The following is a 15,732-nucleotide window of genomic DNA, read 5'->3' as shown; positions in this document are numbered from 1 at the left end:
AGTCCACACGAAGACCGTGGAGAGTCGATTCAGCGCCGTTCCCAGCATCTCGGACTAACATATGGAACGACTGGGCGCGACGTCGCTGTGCACCATGGCCCCTTGAAAAGTTCCAAGAAGTTGCGACGTTTTCGAGTCAAATTTTCTTCAGCGATTAGGTCCATTTCTGGCTCAATGGGTATGTAAACAAGCAAAATTGCCGCATTTGGGACGAAGAAAAACCTGACGAGATTCAAAAACTTTAATTTTATCCAGAGGCTTAGTTTGGTTTGTGTGCCGGTGGAATGATCGGTCCACATTTCGTCAAAAATGTTGCTAGTGAGAACGTGACCGTCAATGGCGACCGTTATCGCGCCATGATAACCGACTATTTGATGATTGAAATTAAAGCTCGTGATCTCGGCAACATTTGCCACAAATCGCATCAATTGAAATTGATTGATTGAAAGCACATTTCGGTCAGCAGATATTTTCCCGCTTTCGGCCGGTCGATTAACTACTTACAATCATACCATTTAAAATCTAAAAAACTCATAACTTTCAATATAAACTCAAACGCAAATCGTACAAAAGTTTTTATGATAACAGTTCATTTATTTAATATTATAAATATATTGCTTAAATATTAATCTAAAAAGTTGTCTTAGCTCGTTTCTTTTATGGTCCGAATGAAGTTGGGAAGAGGGCCACCGTAGTTAATGGCTTATTTGACTGGCGTATTATACGAATGTAGCCGTCTTCACCCCAAGTAGTGCCAAATGAATTGAGCACCAACCAGTAATTTAGATTTGTAGTTGTGTCCGTGCCGTAGCCCACAACTACCATATAATGGGAACCGCCTTTTGTGTGTGGCTGTTGGAAAATGCCCGACTTATACTCCATAAAGTCAAAAGAAGTCGGATCGTATTCAATGACTACGGGGAATAGAGCTGATACATACTGCATAATCATATCATCATCGGGATTATCAACACGCGAATACGAAGCCAAAGTTACGGGTGTAGATGTCGTTGATGTGGGTGTTACACACATGCCTTGGGTCGCTAGCTTGTTATTATCTGGATAATCTGTTACAGAATGCAATGGTTGGGCATAGCCGACAAGGTATTCGAAAGCGGTTTGCGCTACTTGTCTTGTACAACCGATGCCAGAGCCGGCGCAATCGATTAAATTTTGCGCAGAAAGCCGTTCTGTAGACACCATTAAACTTGCAGCATATATTTCAACGGCTTTGGCTGTAGCATAGGCCCAACCGCTATTACAAACTGTACCCTGATCTTCTACGGTTATGGTTAATTGTAGTTCTGTTATAATATCGAATGACGCTGCGGCAGTTTGCACTGTAGGCGGTGTTGTTGCTGAAGGGGCCGTTGTTGGTAGAGTGGTTTTGGGGAACAATGCTTTGAAATGTATAAAACGCATGTCGGTAAATTGATTTACACCTAATCTGTATGTGACCGTATTTGGATTCCGATCCGCTTGCAAATTGTGCGCAGTTATCAATCTGTTATTGTAGTTATAATAGAAAACCGCATATGATTCTGGAATGGTGGTGTATGTTTTTCCATATGTGCTCTGGAATAAAAAAATATGATTTTAAACATACTTACTTGTATATGTAAATGTATGTATTTATGTGTGTGTATAGTAATTAAAAAGGTTAAAATTATACTTTTAAGTGTGTCAGGTTAAATCATAGGATGGATCCAAAATCGAAGGCTCTCATTTGCACAGATATTCGTTCTTTGTGTTACGCATAAACTCCTAACTCTAGATCATCAGATTCTAGGATGGATCCAAACTCCTAACTCTAGATCTTCAGATCCTCATAAATCCATGAAGCTTTTTGTGAAAAAGGCGATTAATAATAATCCCAGCCACTTCGATAGATTCGCCTTACTTCGTACTTACGTCTACTTGGATATTTCAATATCAGTTTAGTGAAAGAGCGAGAATAAAGTAGAAAGTGACAAGATGATACCATCTCGCATTCCTCGATACAGCTTTTGCAAAGGAGCATCACACAAAATACATATTTAGACGTGTGAGCCTACCAGACAGTGTCCAGTCAGAACACATTTTCATAGAGCAAGTACCATAGTTCGGGGACTTCTTACGGTTCACTCTGGGTTAGAAGGATACATAGTCGCATAAGTTCTGTTTGTTGACCAGCGCTTGCTAGGCTCATTGCAGTTTTAAAGGTCCAACGTCAGAATGCAAGAGGACATGGGAAAACAACTCGCTTGCAATTCAATGAAATTGGAGAAAGAATGTCCTAACAGGTTCGTCGGTATTGCAGTTTATGGCGATTCCTATGTGATCGGGCACTCACACAAGTCTAATATTGAAAATGCTTGAAACTATTGCTAATGAGTACGTGTACTCCTTGACTAGCAGCGTCAGCGAGCAAAGAGTCAGTGTAGCACCTCGGCTATCGGAGTGAATAGATACCTCTGTGAAGGATACCCATATACCATAAATAACACAGAAATAAATCCAACCATAACTTTTGAAGGGTTCGGGGAAATTTTTTTACCTACCGGAATTTTGTAAAGCCATCAATTTCCAAAAAAAACTACCTTTGACAGTTTTATTTCTCAATTCAAAAATGCTTTAAAAAAAGAAAAAAACAAAGTATATTTTATAGTATTTTGAAAAAATGTTAATAAAACTTTGTGTAAATTCTTCTAGCTAAGTAAGAACTTGAGAATGGCTTCTGGACTATAAAGTGTATATATAAATGAATATCTTGGCGGGCTGAGTCGAATTAGTCTGGTCATTTGTCTGTGAAAACACGAACTAGCCTCTTAGTTCGGAGGATGAATTCTTGTGAAGAAGTGCCCTCAAGTGAGGAAAGTTCTCTGAGCGCCATTCACTTGGGAGTGGCCAGAAATGATTCTTTTACATATGACAGCTCATGAAGAGCAGCCCAAGACTGCATCAAGTATCCTCTGGGTAGCCAAAGAACACGACCTTTGAAGGCGAGCTAAAGTGAGAAAATGAACCATTCCTAACCAAGGTTGTGTGCTGGGTTTGGGACCCGCCACATAAAAAACGCTCCCAATGATAAGGAAGCAAAAGTCTCGGGTGAGAGACCCGTTTTTTTATCCCCGAAAAACTGACTGAATGACGTTGAGCAATACCTAAAGCTCCATCAGGATCGAGAAGGACATCTAAGGCAAAATCTTTCTTGCTGGCGTACGCCGATGATATTGAAACGACCCTGACATTCACGCCGTTAAGGATAAGGAGGCGAAGCAAATGGGTCTTGTAGTGAAAGAGGGCAAGACGAAATATCTTCTGTTATCAAACAAAACAGTCGTCGCAATACAACAATACCAAGTCGCTAGGTTTCCACGTTTATAGTTGACAGTCATAACTTCGAAGTCGTAGATAATTTCGCCTTTCATGAAACCAGTATTAAAACCAACAACAATGCCAACATCGAAATCCAACACAGAATAACTCTTGCCAACAGGTGTTACTTCGGACTGAGTATGCAATTGAGGAGTAAAATCCTCTTTCTACGAACAAAAATATAAGATTATAAGTCACTCATTATTCACATCCTGGTATATGATGCAGAGGCATGGATGATGAAAAAATCTAAGTCGACGTTATAAATTTTCGAGAAAAGGTTCTGCGGAGGATTTATGTTCCTTTGCGGATTGGCCGCGGTGAGTATTGCATTCGATGGAACGATAAGCTGTACGAGTTATACGATGACATTGACGTAGTTCAGTGAATAAAGAGTCAGCGCGCTGGCTAGATTATGTCGTCCGAATAGATGCAAATACTGCAGCTCGGAGAGTAGTCTTCGAAGCAGTACTCGCTGGGGGTAGTAGAAGGAATAGGAAGACCACTACACTTCAATTGGTGCCTGCTTTAGAGGCTTCAAAAAATCGCTTTTTTAAGGATTTTTTTGGGAGGGAAAGAAATACTTGATTAAAGCAAAAGTTCTAGGGTTTCACAAATTTTTTGGATACGAAATCTTTGATAGTCTGCCTTTGGGAAGCAATTGCCTGATGCATATCGCATGTGCATCTGTCGGACGGCGGGTAGGATGCAGCTCGCAATTTCTATCGAAAACAAAAAATTCAAAGAGATTCATATTTTCTAATAATTTATCTTTTAGTTAGCGCGTCAAAGTTTTCGCTTTCTGCCCAAGCGCTAATATATCTGCTAGACGCTCGGTTACTATTTCCCTTCTAGCTTCCAAAATATTTTGAATTCAATTCTTCGATAACTTTTAAAGAGATTTAAGCAAAAACAGAAAAAAATCGATTTGAATTTCGATTTTGAAGCTTCTAAAGTAGGCTCCCCCTTAAGCTCGGTTATAATTGCGCAAGCGGTGTCTCGATAATAAAGAAGCAGAAGAAGTCCCTTAGTTCTGAGATATCGATTTGTTTTGGAACACGTCACTTCTCACTAAGAAACTATTCATTTGTTAGAACCGTCAATATCAGATAGCCGTAGGACAATATACTCGTATGTGACCTGGTCTACGAAAAGGGAGCTCACGTGCGAAAACTAGTTTTCTGGGAAGCAGCTGTTAAAAATAAACAACTCGTTTCGTCAGTTTCTCGTTATAAATTGATTTTTTGACACCTAAGCCCCCTTTCCGTAGACCAGGTCACATATATTGACTAAATTTAGCACCAATAGTTTTCCGAGCCAATGCTATAATTTTCGAATATATTTATTAGTTCAGATTACTATAATATACAGCTGCCATGCTAATTGATAGATTACAATCAAGTCCGTGTATAGAAATTTTGGTTTTATTTGACAAGTTATCTTCACGTTTTTCTTGTTTTTGCTACATTTGTATATGACTTAAACACAATATACTCAATTCCTTTATCCATAATCATGTGTCATATATCTCCATTTACTATAGTATTTTCAGTCTTTTAAAAATTCACTCACAACATAACTTTTCCATTCAGCCGAATTAATCGTTAGCGCCGGCACAATCACCGTATCACCAAATTCGAAACTACAAATAGTTGTTAGCAGCAGCACTGCATATAACTCCTTTACACCGTACATGCTTAAAGGACAATTCACTGTAAACTAAATTTTCAAATCAAAATCAAATAATAAGCACTAAACTCGAGACAACCAAAGGAGTTGTCTGCACACGACTAGTGGAGAAAGTCTCGTAACTACCATTTTTATACTGAAGAAAAGAATTCTAGGTGAAATTTCTAACACACCTGTATGTTTGTTTAACATACGTATGAGGTGTGTGTGTATGTGTCACAAAGTGAAAATAAATAGATAACAGTGCTAATCTAAGCGCATAAATGCATAAACACACACATGCTCGTATACGCTGGAGTATAGCACCGGTGTCTTCTTCAAAGGTAAACATCTAACTTTTGTTGTCTGTGGTTCTAATCTATTTTGCCATTGAAATCACAATTTTTCTGCGGTAAATTTTTATTAGAGTTCGCGTTAGTTTGTAGTGTTAATTATGACATGGACACAACTTTTTTATGTCAACAAAACTTCATAAATGGATTTACTAGTAAATACTTTGAATAAATGTGAATGCACCTGCAGCCACTGGAAGATATTGCAAAGGGGGGTACTTTATATATACTATATATATTATAGTGTTTTTTTTTTGAACAATTAATTTTTTTTCAGTTCCATCACGAAATTTCCTTGGAAATACCTTAAAAAAATTCCCTAAAAATTTCAGCCCTTAATATTAACATTAAGAACTGGATCAAGGCCTGTAAAAATTTTCCATAGAAAATACACTACAATAGTTAGTTTTTAGCTTTAAATTCCTACAGATCACCATCTATAACAATTTTATAAAGCCTACTAATTGTTATATTTGGATTTATGACATTAAAGCATTTATTTAATTTTAAATTACCCATCTGCGCAATACTATGTTCGGAGATTGTAGCGTTGCCTTAAACAATAATCTATATAAATGAAGATATCTCGTTAAATAAAAAGGTTTTCCATACAAATATAATGAGTTTAATATGCTATAGTAACCCGATAGATAGAAAATAATTGAGGATTTGCAGTGCGACTTATGGTCTATAGTGCCCTCTCCTATATTATATATGTATGTCACAAAGGTTCAGTACTCTGAACAATTCCAGGATTTTAATGGTGTTGATGTCATCCCTGTCACTGTAGATGATAGATGTCAAATGACCCAATGGCTAAATCGACTCAGCTCGTCACGATCATTTATAATACATCATTTATCATTTATAAATACATGTTGTACTTCATAAGATCTCTAACGTTGCCTTTTGGATACCACAAACTGTGTGGAAAGCTGAAAAAAGTTGTACGTCATCAGCTTACGGGCGCTTTCGATTCGCTATTTCACTCCTCGCTTTCTTGCCTCACTCTCTTGGCAAAAATTCTTAAAGCGAAAGCAACAAAAAATCGTGCTTGGGGGGCTTGTCCAAATTTATGCTCATATCTTTGTTGATTCATTTCGGACTCTATTATTTGAAAACGCAGAGGTCACAGATGCAGCGCAAGTAAATGATCTAGAAGTGCAGCAAGTTCCTTAACAGTACGATATTTTCAAAACTCCAAGCCTGTATGGAATCCCAAACAGGGCCTTAAAGTTCGCAGTGATGTACAACGTTAAACCATTTATGGAGCTATTGACACGATGTCTGTCAGAATGGATTTCCCTCCAGACAAGGAAAATGCTACGACTAGCGCTTTTACAGAAACCAAACAAACCAGTAGAGGAACCGGTTCTTATTGCCCACTATGCATCATCGACACAATGTGCAAAATGCAGGTTTGGATTATCTGTGTTCGACTAGAAAGACAACAAGAGGCGGCTTGGAGCATATTCAACAACCAATACGGCTTTAGCAGAAAATGCTGTTAACTCAATTAAGAAGCTCACAGGTATTGCGGAAAAATATCATTTAAGGCGATGGATGGATGTATGGATGTACGACAACCAAGAATACTCCGCGGTTTCGGTTCGATGTGAAAAACGCATTAAATTCGGCTTACTGGCACCACATACTGCGTGCATTAGAGACCAAAAAAGCAGCAAACTACCTGCTAGACATCATACAGAGCTGCTTGTCCGAAAAGCTGCTGCTCTATGACACGGCTGAAAGTCCAAAGAGGTATATTATACTGGTGGTGTGCCATATGGTTACGTATTGGGTCCACTCTTATGTGATGTCCTGTATGATGGAATCCTACGCCTTCGGCTGCCTGAATAAGTACAGATTATCGTATACGACGATGATATAACAGTAACCATAGTAGAAAAAGTACTTTACCAAATTCAGTATATATGTACGTGTGTAGTAAGATCGCACCAAAAACTTTAACTCGCAGAACAAAAACCAGAAGCAGTGCTTTGTACAATTAGAAAAAAACTCGAGAATAATCCTTTAATATTGATGGACATATTATTACAACACAATCAGCACTAACTACCTTGGTCTAATGATAAACGCGAGCCTCAACCAGAAAGTCCATATTGAGAAAGTGTGCCCATCTAAATGCGGGCAAAATACGGTTTCAATGGATGGCACAAGAATTGAATGAAAAACAAATGGAAAATCGAAAAAACACTTGTGAAACACTTGATAATCAGTTTTACAACAAATTGTTAATGACGATGAAAATTTTTTTATTTTAAGAATCCTAAACGTAGGAAATCATGGATTACAGGGGCGGTACAACCATTAACATCGATTGCAAAAACAGATTGACTCTGTAAGCAGGCAATGCACTATGCTTGTTGGGATCAAAAGGTTGTGATATACCATGCGCTTCTGAAACCTGGTGAAACTGTTAATACTAATCGCTACAAGCAACAAATGATCAATTTGAACCATTGAACGAAAAACGATCAGAATCCCCAGAAGACGCCGCAAAGTAATTTTGTTGGATGACAATGTAACTGAACTGTTTTCAGAGAAAATTGGGTGTCTGATTGATTCGCTTCGAAAGACGAACATTTCTATCGGCATGGTATCCACAAAGTGCCAGAAATGTGGTCAAAATGTGTAAAAAATATTTTGAATTATTTTTTTTTTTACATTAGCAATCAAAATTAGTATTTTATTTTCAGAAAAAGCCGGTTCAACAGTATTTGCTTTGACAACTGGTTTGGCAGCTTTAAGAAATCCTATAACTTTAAAAAATATACATATATTTGATAAAATTCTTTTATTATTGCAGAAATTTCAAATATTCTCTATTTGGTTAGAAATCATTATTTAAAATCATGATTTTATAACTGTTTTGTAAAAAAAAAATTCAAAACCCCCGCATTGAACCTTTAACGTACGCCACTGTTATAAGCCCATATTAGATGGTTTTTTTTGCTTAGTATAAAACTAACGGTAAATGTTAGAGACTGCAATAGTCACAGCATACTAGAAGTTATGTGTCAATAACATGTGTACTTCATACCTACAATCCGACACATACATATATGAATATAGGTATGTACACATGCCTCCAATTCTACAAGCATAAAGGTGTAAATGCTATTCGAAGACTTCCAAAGGTGTCAATTAATGCGTTGATCTATGCAAAGAAAGCCTGCTCTGCAGACTAACAGACAAATATTAAAGCGACACACCCACAGACGCGCTTCTTGTGTATTTGTTTTTAGATACATGATCTCTTAAGATGTACGATGGTTAAGCTGGTTTTTGATTATGCCTATATACATACATATATTCTTACATACATGCGAACATATTTAGTTGTATGTATAACTGTGCTTTTTTAAGAATACCAGTAGTAACACAATGCAAATTGTAGGCAATATAACACATTATAATTGAAATTCATTTTCAACACTTTATTTCCTTAAGACCTACTGACCCAATTTTTACGCCTGAAATAATATGAAATTTCCGAGGAATAATAAACTGAGAAATAAAAATTAAGATTTTAGTTTATTAACCAATAAACACAAATAAGTAACGAAGGGCTAAGTTCGGGTGCAACCGAATATTTCATACTCTTGCAAATTGCAAGGATCAAGGCCGAATAAATATCTTCAGGTGCTGGCAAAATTTTGTTGAAAAGCCTGATATTAGTTATAAGGACGCAAGGCCAAGTATTCATACAATTCATTTTAGGTCGCAAGATACTCTATTATGAGGAATTATGAGGAAAACATGCTCTTTCATTTTCATTGAGATGACCTAAATAGTGATTCATGTAAGTATGTGGTATAAAGTCACAAGTTCGAATATCTGTATATAAGGTATATGGGGTCTTAAAAAGTATTGATTCGATTCCACACATTTTTGGCATACAGACAAACAGGAAAGAATTCTCTCCGAATTTCAAATACACCATATATCATACATATTTACTGAAATTTTTAGTAAAAAGAGGAGCAGAAGGAAGAGAATTTAAAGCGATCCAGTAAACATACTGTAGTCTTACGTCGTGAGTCTGTTTTGGGCGGTCAAAAGAATCCTCATTCGAAATGTATTTAAAAAATCCGCAAAAGTAGTCTGACGGAATCCTACAATGGCGGATATTTGTCTGGAGCTTTGAGTCTATTGCGATACGTCTATTATTTGCCCTTTAGTGGCATTAGTCATTTGTCGTCATTTTGACATGCTTTTTTAATTAGGATGATCCATTTGGAGGTTATCTTTTTAAAGAAAAAACAAATAAACTTCAAATTTAATGGCGAATTTTTATTGTCATTCCTATGAAAACTCTTAGGCATTTATGCTTTGAAGATTATCTCCTTCTACGGCTACTTCTCATATGATCCATTCGTTGTGTCCAATTTACGATGACTCATTCGAGCATTTTGACGATAACTGGCGAATGACACGCGTGATGTTTTGCTCCAAGGCCTGAATCGAAGCGGAATTGTCCACATATACTTTAGATTTTACATATCCCTACAGGAAAAGGTCTAACGGTAAGACTTAGTGATGAATCGACCAGTCCAAACGTGAAATTATCTGCTCACCGAAGTTTCCTTCCAACAAAAGCATTGATTGGTGCGATGGGTGGGAAGTGGCGCTGTCTTGTTCGAACCTAAACTATTACCAATTTCAGGCATCAAATAGTCGGTTATCAATATTGATGGTTACGTTCTCACCGGCATCATGTTTGAAGAAATATGAACCGAAGATTTCACCGGTTCGCAAAATCACACTACATCTTCTTTATTTTCTACATGAAATTGCAGCTCTTGAAACTCTTCAGGTTACTCTTCGTTTCAAATGCGGCAATTTGCTTGTATACATACCCATTGAGCCAGTAATGGGCCTCATCGCTTAACAAAATTTGGTTTGAAAACGTCGCACCTTCCTGGAACGTTTCAAGAGCCTATAGAGCGATGTGAAGTCGCTTCAGTTCTTGCTCAAGCTGCATTTTGTACGCCTTCAATTTAAGATCTCGGCGCAAAATCGTTCTATACATCAGTCTGGAAATGCTGCGAACGGCGCCGAATCGACTCTCTACGGCCTTCGTGTACACTCTCAGCTACAGCTGCTATATTTTCTTCACTGCTTGCTGGATATGATCTATTCGGTCGAATATTAACCAATAATGAATACTGAGTCTAAAGATGAGTCCTGGTTGTCAACTCCTTACAGCACTACATATACAATCTACAAATTGCATGACAATCCAATTAAGAAGAGCAAAGTTACTCAACCTTAACGTGGTAGCAACTGCCTGACTAATTTTTATGCACAGTACTGTATACTCATAGTCAAAACGATACTTTATATATTCAGTATATTCCAATTTTTTTACAATTTGAAGTTATCTAATACCACCTGTGGCCTAGTATTTTATCCGTTATCCGTACCACATATACTTAGTTCCGCCGGCGTCATAAATTAAAAACTATCACTTTCTGTAATAAAACAACAATATAAACGATTTTTAATTGATTTTGTCTGCAATAAATGTTATTTATATCCCTCATTTATTGTTGTTTTTTGGCAACCAATTATCATATTCATCGTTTTGTTAACTAAAAGCAATAGGAAAACCAATTTATGTAAATATCAACTTAAACGTAGGCAAATTCCACGAATTTAATTCAAAGCAACGAATGTCCAAAGAAACATAAACGAATGATTTAATTCAATGAAAACCATTTGGTATGATTAATTCAATAGTAAACTAGGTGCTGTTCACCAAACAAGCTGCTGCTGTCGACCTTTAGCCGCCGGTCATTCAATATTTTGACCATTTAATAAATTACCATAAGAAACATGTGTATGTATAAGAAATATACATAAGAGTATGCATGTTTGTGCATACATATGTGCAGACAAATACAAATCTATCGGTGAATGTGTGCGTTAGGTTTTATAATAACTGTTATATCATACAATAAACCTTGCTGGAAGCACCTCATAAACAAGCTCTCGCATAAAATTAAGTCACAGAATCATGTAACAGCGGAGAATGGAAACTTTATGTTAGAGAACCATATGCTCGAGTGACAGTTGATTAAAGCCATCTATTGGAAAAAACAAGACATAAAATTGACAACCTGTGGAGAAAATCTCATCTTTTGTAGGCTAATACTGCTGTGGTAAAGAAATAGTAAGACTTTAAATAAAATAAAGGAATTGGTGCTTGAGAATCGGCAATTAGTAGTCAGAGAGTTTACTGGCATCATTGGAATATCGGAAGAATCAGTGTAAACCAGTTTGAAAGATCATTTGGGAATAAGAAAAGTGAAAGCACGATTGGTTCCAAAATTACTCAATTTTTTTGAAAAAATAGCATGGCGATAACGTCTATGAAACAATGCTTTCCAAATATCAGGATGTCATGAAACGTATACTGACATTAAGTCTTGGATCTGTCTTCCCACACTGAAAACAGATGATCCATTGGCTGAGTATCGTGGAAAAGGTGAGCCGAAGTTGAAAAAACCACGTCAAAGGAGGTGAAAAATCAAGGCTATGTTGACAGTTTTCTTCGATTATCGATCACTCAATTTTTTTTGAAAAATAGCATGGTGATAACGTCTATGAAACAATGCTTTCCGAATATCAGGATGTCATGAAGCGTATACTGGCGTTGAGTCTTGGATCTATCTTCATACATATGTAAGTCAAATCTTCGAAGTCGAAAAAACCACAACAAAGGATGTAAAAAATCAGGTTATGTTGACGGTTTTCTTCGATTATGGAGGTGTGATGCACTCCGAATTCCTTCCGATCGGTCAAACTGTTAACAAAAGATACTATTTGAGTGCTATGCGTCGTTTGCGTGCAGTTAATCCTAATAGAGGCCGGAATTATGGGCAGACAATTCTTGGTATTTACAGCACGATAATGCACTGTCGCATACTGCATTGATTCTTCGTGAGTTTTTCGACAAATTTTCAGGAAATATTGTGCCGTAACCATCGTGTTAGCCTGATTTAACTTCGTGTGACTTCAGGCTATTTAGTAAACTCAAACGACCGTCCCGGGGTAACCGTTTTGAGTCAATTGGAGACATTAAACGTGAATCACTACGGGAATTGAATACTATTCCGAAAAGTGACTTTAACAACTGTTTTGATTAATGAAAAAAACATAACTACAAGAGTATTGGTACAAAGGGGGTATGCCCTCCCCGGGCATAGATTTTGAAGAATATATTAAGAATTCTAAAAATATGAAGAAAATCAACCATTTTTTGATCGTGGTAGTATGTAATACAGTTTTTCGTTTGTCTTCTTTTTCAGTGTCAGTTTAAGTACATACTATATGTATTAGAGAACAGTTCCACAAAATTACTTATTCTTAGCTGTTTAATCAAAGGTAGACAACCGGAAAATAAAATAACTGAATAATCGGTGATATGGGAAATATGAAATATAATTGTCAGATCTGGTCGATTCCGAAAAATATTTAATGGAATAGATCAATAGAATGCAGCTATGTACCAAATTTCATTCGGATATCTCCAAAACTGGAAAAGAAATTTTTGAATATCCTAAAAATTAAACTTCACCTAAAAATCTCTGTTTCGAAAACAGCGATTTCTGGGCACAGTTGTTCAGAATGATGCTTAGAATATTTCCCTCATACGCCGTTTCTCAGAAAAAAAACACCTGCTCTATTTTGTACTGGTCTAAAAATAGAAATGTGAATTAAAATTTCAGCGCCGCTCACTTTAAACATGCCTTGCGATTTCCACAAATACATTTTTTCATATACATAAATATTCCTATATGTATTTCCGGTAGCTTGGTGATTTTTGCAGATAATAGAAATAATATTGATCAAATTGCATCAAAACTACAACAAATTCAATAATAAGATACATAATGCTTATAACTCAAACAAGCATTAATGTCATGAGTAAGCAAGTGAACTTAAATTTTTTACTTTCGCTTTAATTTTTTTCCAAGCATTGTATCTTAAATTGGTTCAGTAATGATGCTGGGAGCCTAATATACACAGCTGTCTGTATAGGGTGTGCTAAAAGTGTTATTTAGAGCAGCGTGATCGAGATGAAGTTTTTCTATGGAATATTGACAATTATTGACATTTTCTTGGATAAGATAAATAGCATATAGAGATTCGGCATGGATTATTGTCCGAAACAACGATAGAATTTCTGTATAAATTGTTCAGATCGAAACTCTAAAACATATACTATAGCTCCCATACAAACTGTTCCATCAATATCTCGTTTTTGTATGGTAAACTTTTTTCTTTGAAAAGATATCTCCACGAAATTTGGCACATGTAGATTATTGTCCGCTACAATCTCCTTATACATTGTTTAGATCCAACCATCAAAGCATATAGCTACTATATATATATCTACACTGATAGCGATCTTCATAAATGATCTTGCTGCCTCCTTAAGTAAGTACAATTCCGCTCAAACTTTCCTTTGGATGCAAACCGTTGGCCATTTTCATTTTCAGATTTACGTACAACAGCAAGTGATTTTGGAATACCTTCCCGAAATTCGTCTTGGTATGATCTACGATCTCGATTGAGTTCACCATACCATCGATAAACATTGGTCCTTGATGGAGCTTCATCGCCAAAAATAGAATTAAGTTCATCTATGCCCTCTTGGTGAGTTCATTCACGTCGAAAGTTATAAAAAATAATCGCGCGAAAATGCCCATAATTTAACTCCATTTTTTGGTTGAAAAGAATATTTTAAGTTATGTAAAGGGTGATTTTTTAAGAGCTTGATAACTTTTTTTTAAAAAAAACGCATAAAATTTGCAAAATCTCATCGGTTCTTTATTTGAAACGTTAGATTGGTTCATGACATTTACTTTTTGAAGATAATTTCATTTAAATGTTGACCGCGGCTGCGTCTTAGGTGGTCCATTCGGAAAGTCCAATTTTGGGCAACTTTTTCGAGCATTTCGGCCGGAATAGCCCGAATTTCTTCGGAAATGTTGTCTTCCAAAGCTGGAATAGTTGCTGGCTTATTTCTGTAGACTTTAGACTTGACGTAGCCCCACAAAAAATAGTCTAAAGGCGTTAAATCGCATGATCTTGGTGGCCAACTTACGGGTCCATTTCTTGAGATGAATTGTTGTCCGAAGTTTTCCCTCAAAATGGCCATAGAATCGCGAGCTGTGTGGCATGTAGCGCCATCTTGTTGAAACCACATGTCAACCAAGTTCAGTTCTTCCATTTTTGGCAACAAAAAGTTTGTTAGCATCGAACGATAGCGATCGCCATTCACCGTAACGTTGCGTCCAACAGCATCTTTGAAAAAATACGGTCCAATGATTCCACCAGCGTACAAACCACACCAAACAGTGCATTTTTCGGGATGCATGGGCAGTTCTTGAACGGCTTCTGGTTGCTCTTCACCCCAAATGCGGCAATTTTGCTTATTTACGTAGCCATTCAACCAGAAATGAGCCTCATCGCTGAACAAAATTAAAGCGCGAAACACATTTCGAACCGAACACTGATTTTGGTAATAAAATTCAATGATTTGCAAGCGTTGCTCGTTAGTAAGTCTATTCATGATGAAATGTCAAAGCATACTGAGCATCTTTCTCTGTAACACCATGTCTGAAATCCCACGTGATCTGTCAAATACTAATGCATGAAAATCCTAACCTCAAAAAAATCACCCGTTAGTAAGAACACAAATAGCCCTCGTATGTCAAAAAGTTATGAAAATTCGTGCCTTAAAAAATGTCAAAACTTACTATAAAATTTTAAGTCACCAGATTCAAAAGTAATGTTGCCAAATCCCGAAATATAAAAGGCAACCTACATAATTATACATTATATGGCAAAATCGATTTATTATATTGAGTTTTGTAAAAAATAAATTTCTCCCCTTTTTGTAGTCAACTTCCAAAATTGAGAATTGAATTCGGTAGAGGGCATTCCTAGCTAACGCACGAGCGGCTGGTCAGTTGTCTCCGAGCACCTAGAGAATCAGCACAAACATTTTCGCCCGACGTGTTTCTGTGAGTGGTGCAAGTCAAAAATGCAGCCTTCGTTAGGGCAGAGGTACGCGATTAAATTCTGTGTGAAACTCGGTAAATCTGCAACAGAGACATTTGATATGATCAAGCAGGCTTACCCAGATGTTGTTTTAGCAAGAATTGGTGTGTTTCGGTGGCACCAGGTCTTTTTGGAGGGCCGGGAAGAGGATGCTGATGAACACTTTGCTGGGAGACCTGCGACTTCGACAAACAATGTGATTCGTGTGCGTCGTCTTTGAACTCAAACCGTCTACTAAGTTTAATTGCCCAGCTGT

General features: G+C 36.9%; 1 protein-coding gene across 1 annotated transcript; it reads right to left on the bottom strand.

Annotated features, from left to right (window-relative positions):
* Positions 1-569: 569 nt before the first annotated feature.
* Positions 570-5,160, bottom strand: LOC105232837 (uncharacterized). The gene is made up of 2 exons (XM_049454041.1): positions 4,930-5,160; positions 570-1,575 (listed from the first exon to the last, which is right to left on the bottom strand). The coding sequence occupies exons 1-2, from the start codon at positions 5,050-5,052 to the stop codon at positions 658-660; spliced, it is 1,041 nt and encodes a 346-aa protein (XP_049309998.1). The 5' UTR covers positions 5,053-5,160; the 3' UTR covers positions 570-657.
* Positions 5,161-15,732: the final 10,572 nt, after the last annotated feature.

This window comes from Bactrocera dorsalis, chromosome 3 (assembly GCF_023373825.1).
Source record: "Bactrocera dorsalis isolate Fly_Bdor chromosome 3, ASM2337382v1, whole genome shotgun sequence".
Taxonomy (NCBI): Eukaryota; Metazoa; Arthropoda; class Insecta; order Diptera; family Tephritidae; genus Bactrocera; species Bactrocera dorsalis.
The sequence above is the reverse complement of the archived record's forward strand: the minus strand, read 5'-3'. Positions and strand labels throughout refer to the sequence as shown.

Coding starts and splice junctions, on each gene's coding strand:
- LOC105232837 (XM_049454041.1), bottom strand. CDS start 5,052: ATGTACGGTGTAAAGGAGTTATATGCAGTGCTGCTGCTAACAACTATT. Junction 1,576..4,929: donor CTGAATGGAAAAGTTATGTT/GTGAGTGAATTT, acceptor TTTTTATTCCAG/AGCACATATGGAAAAACATA.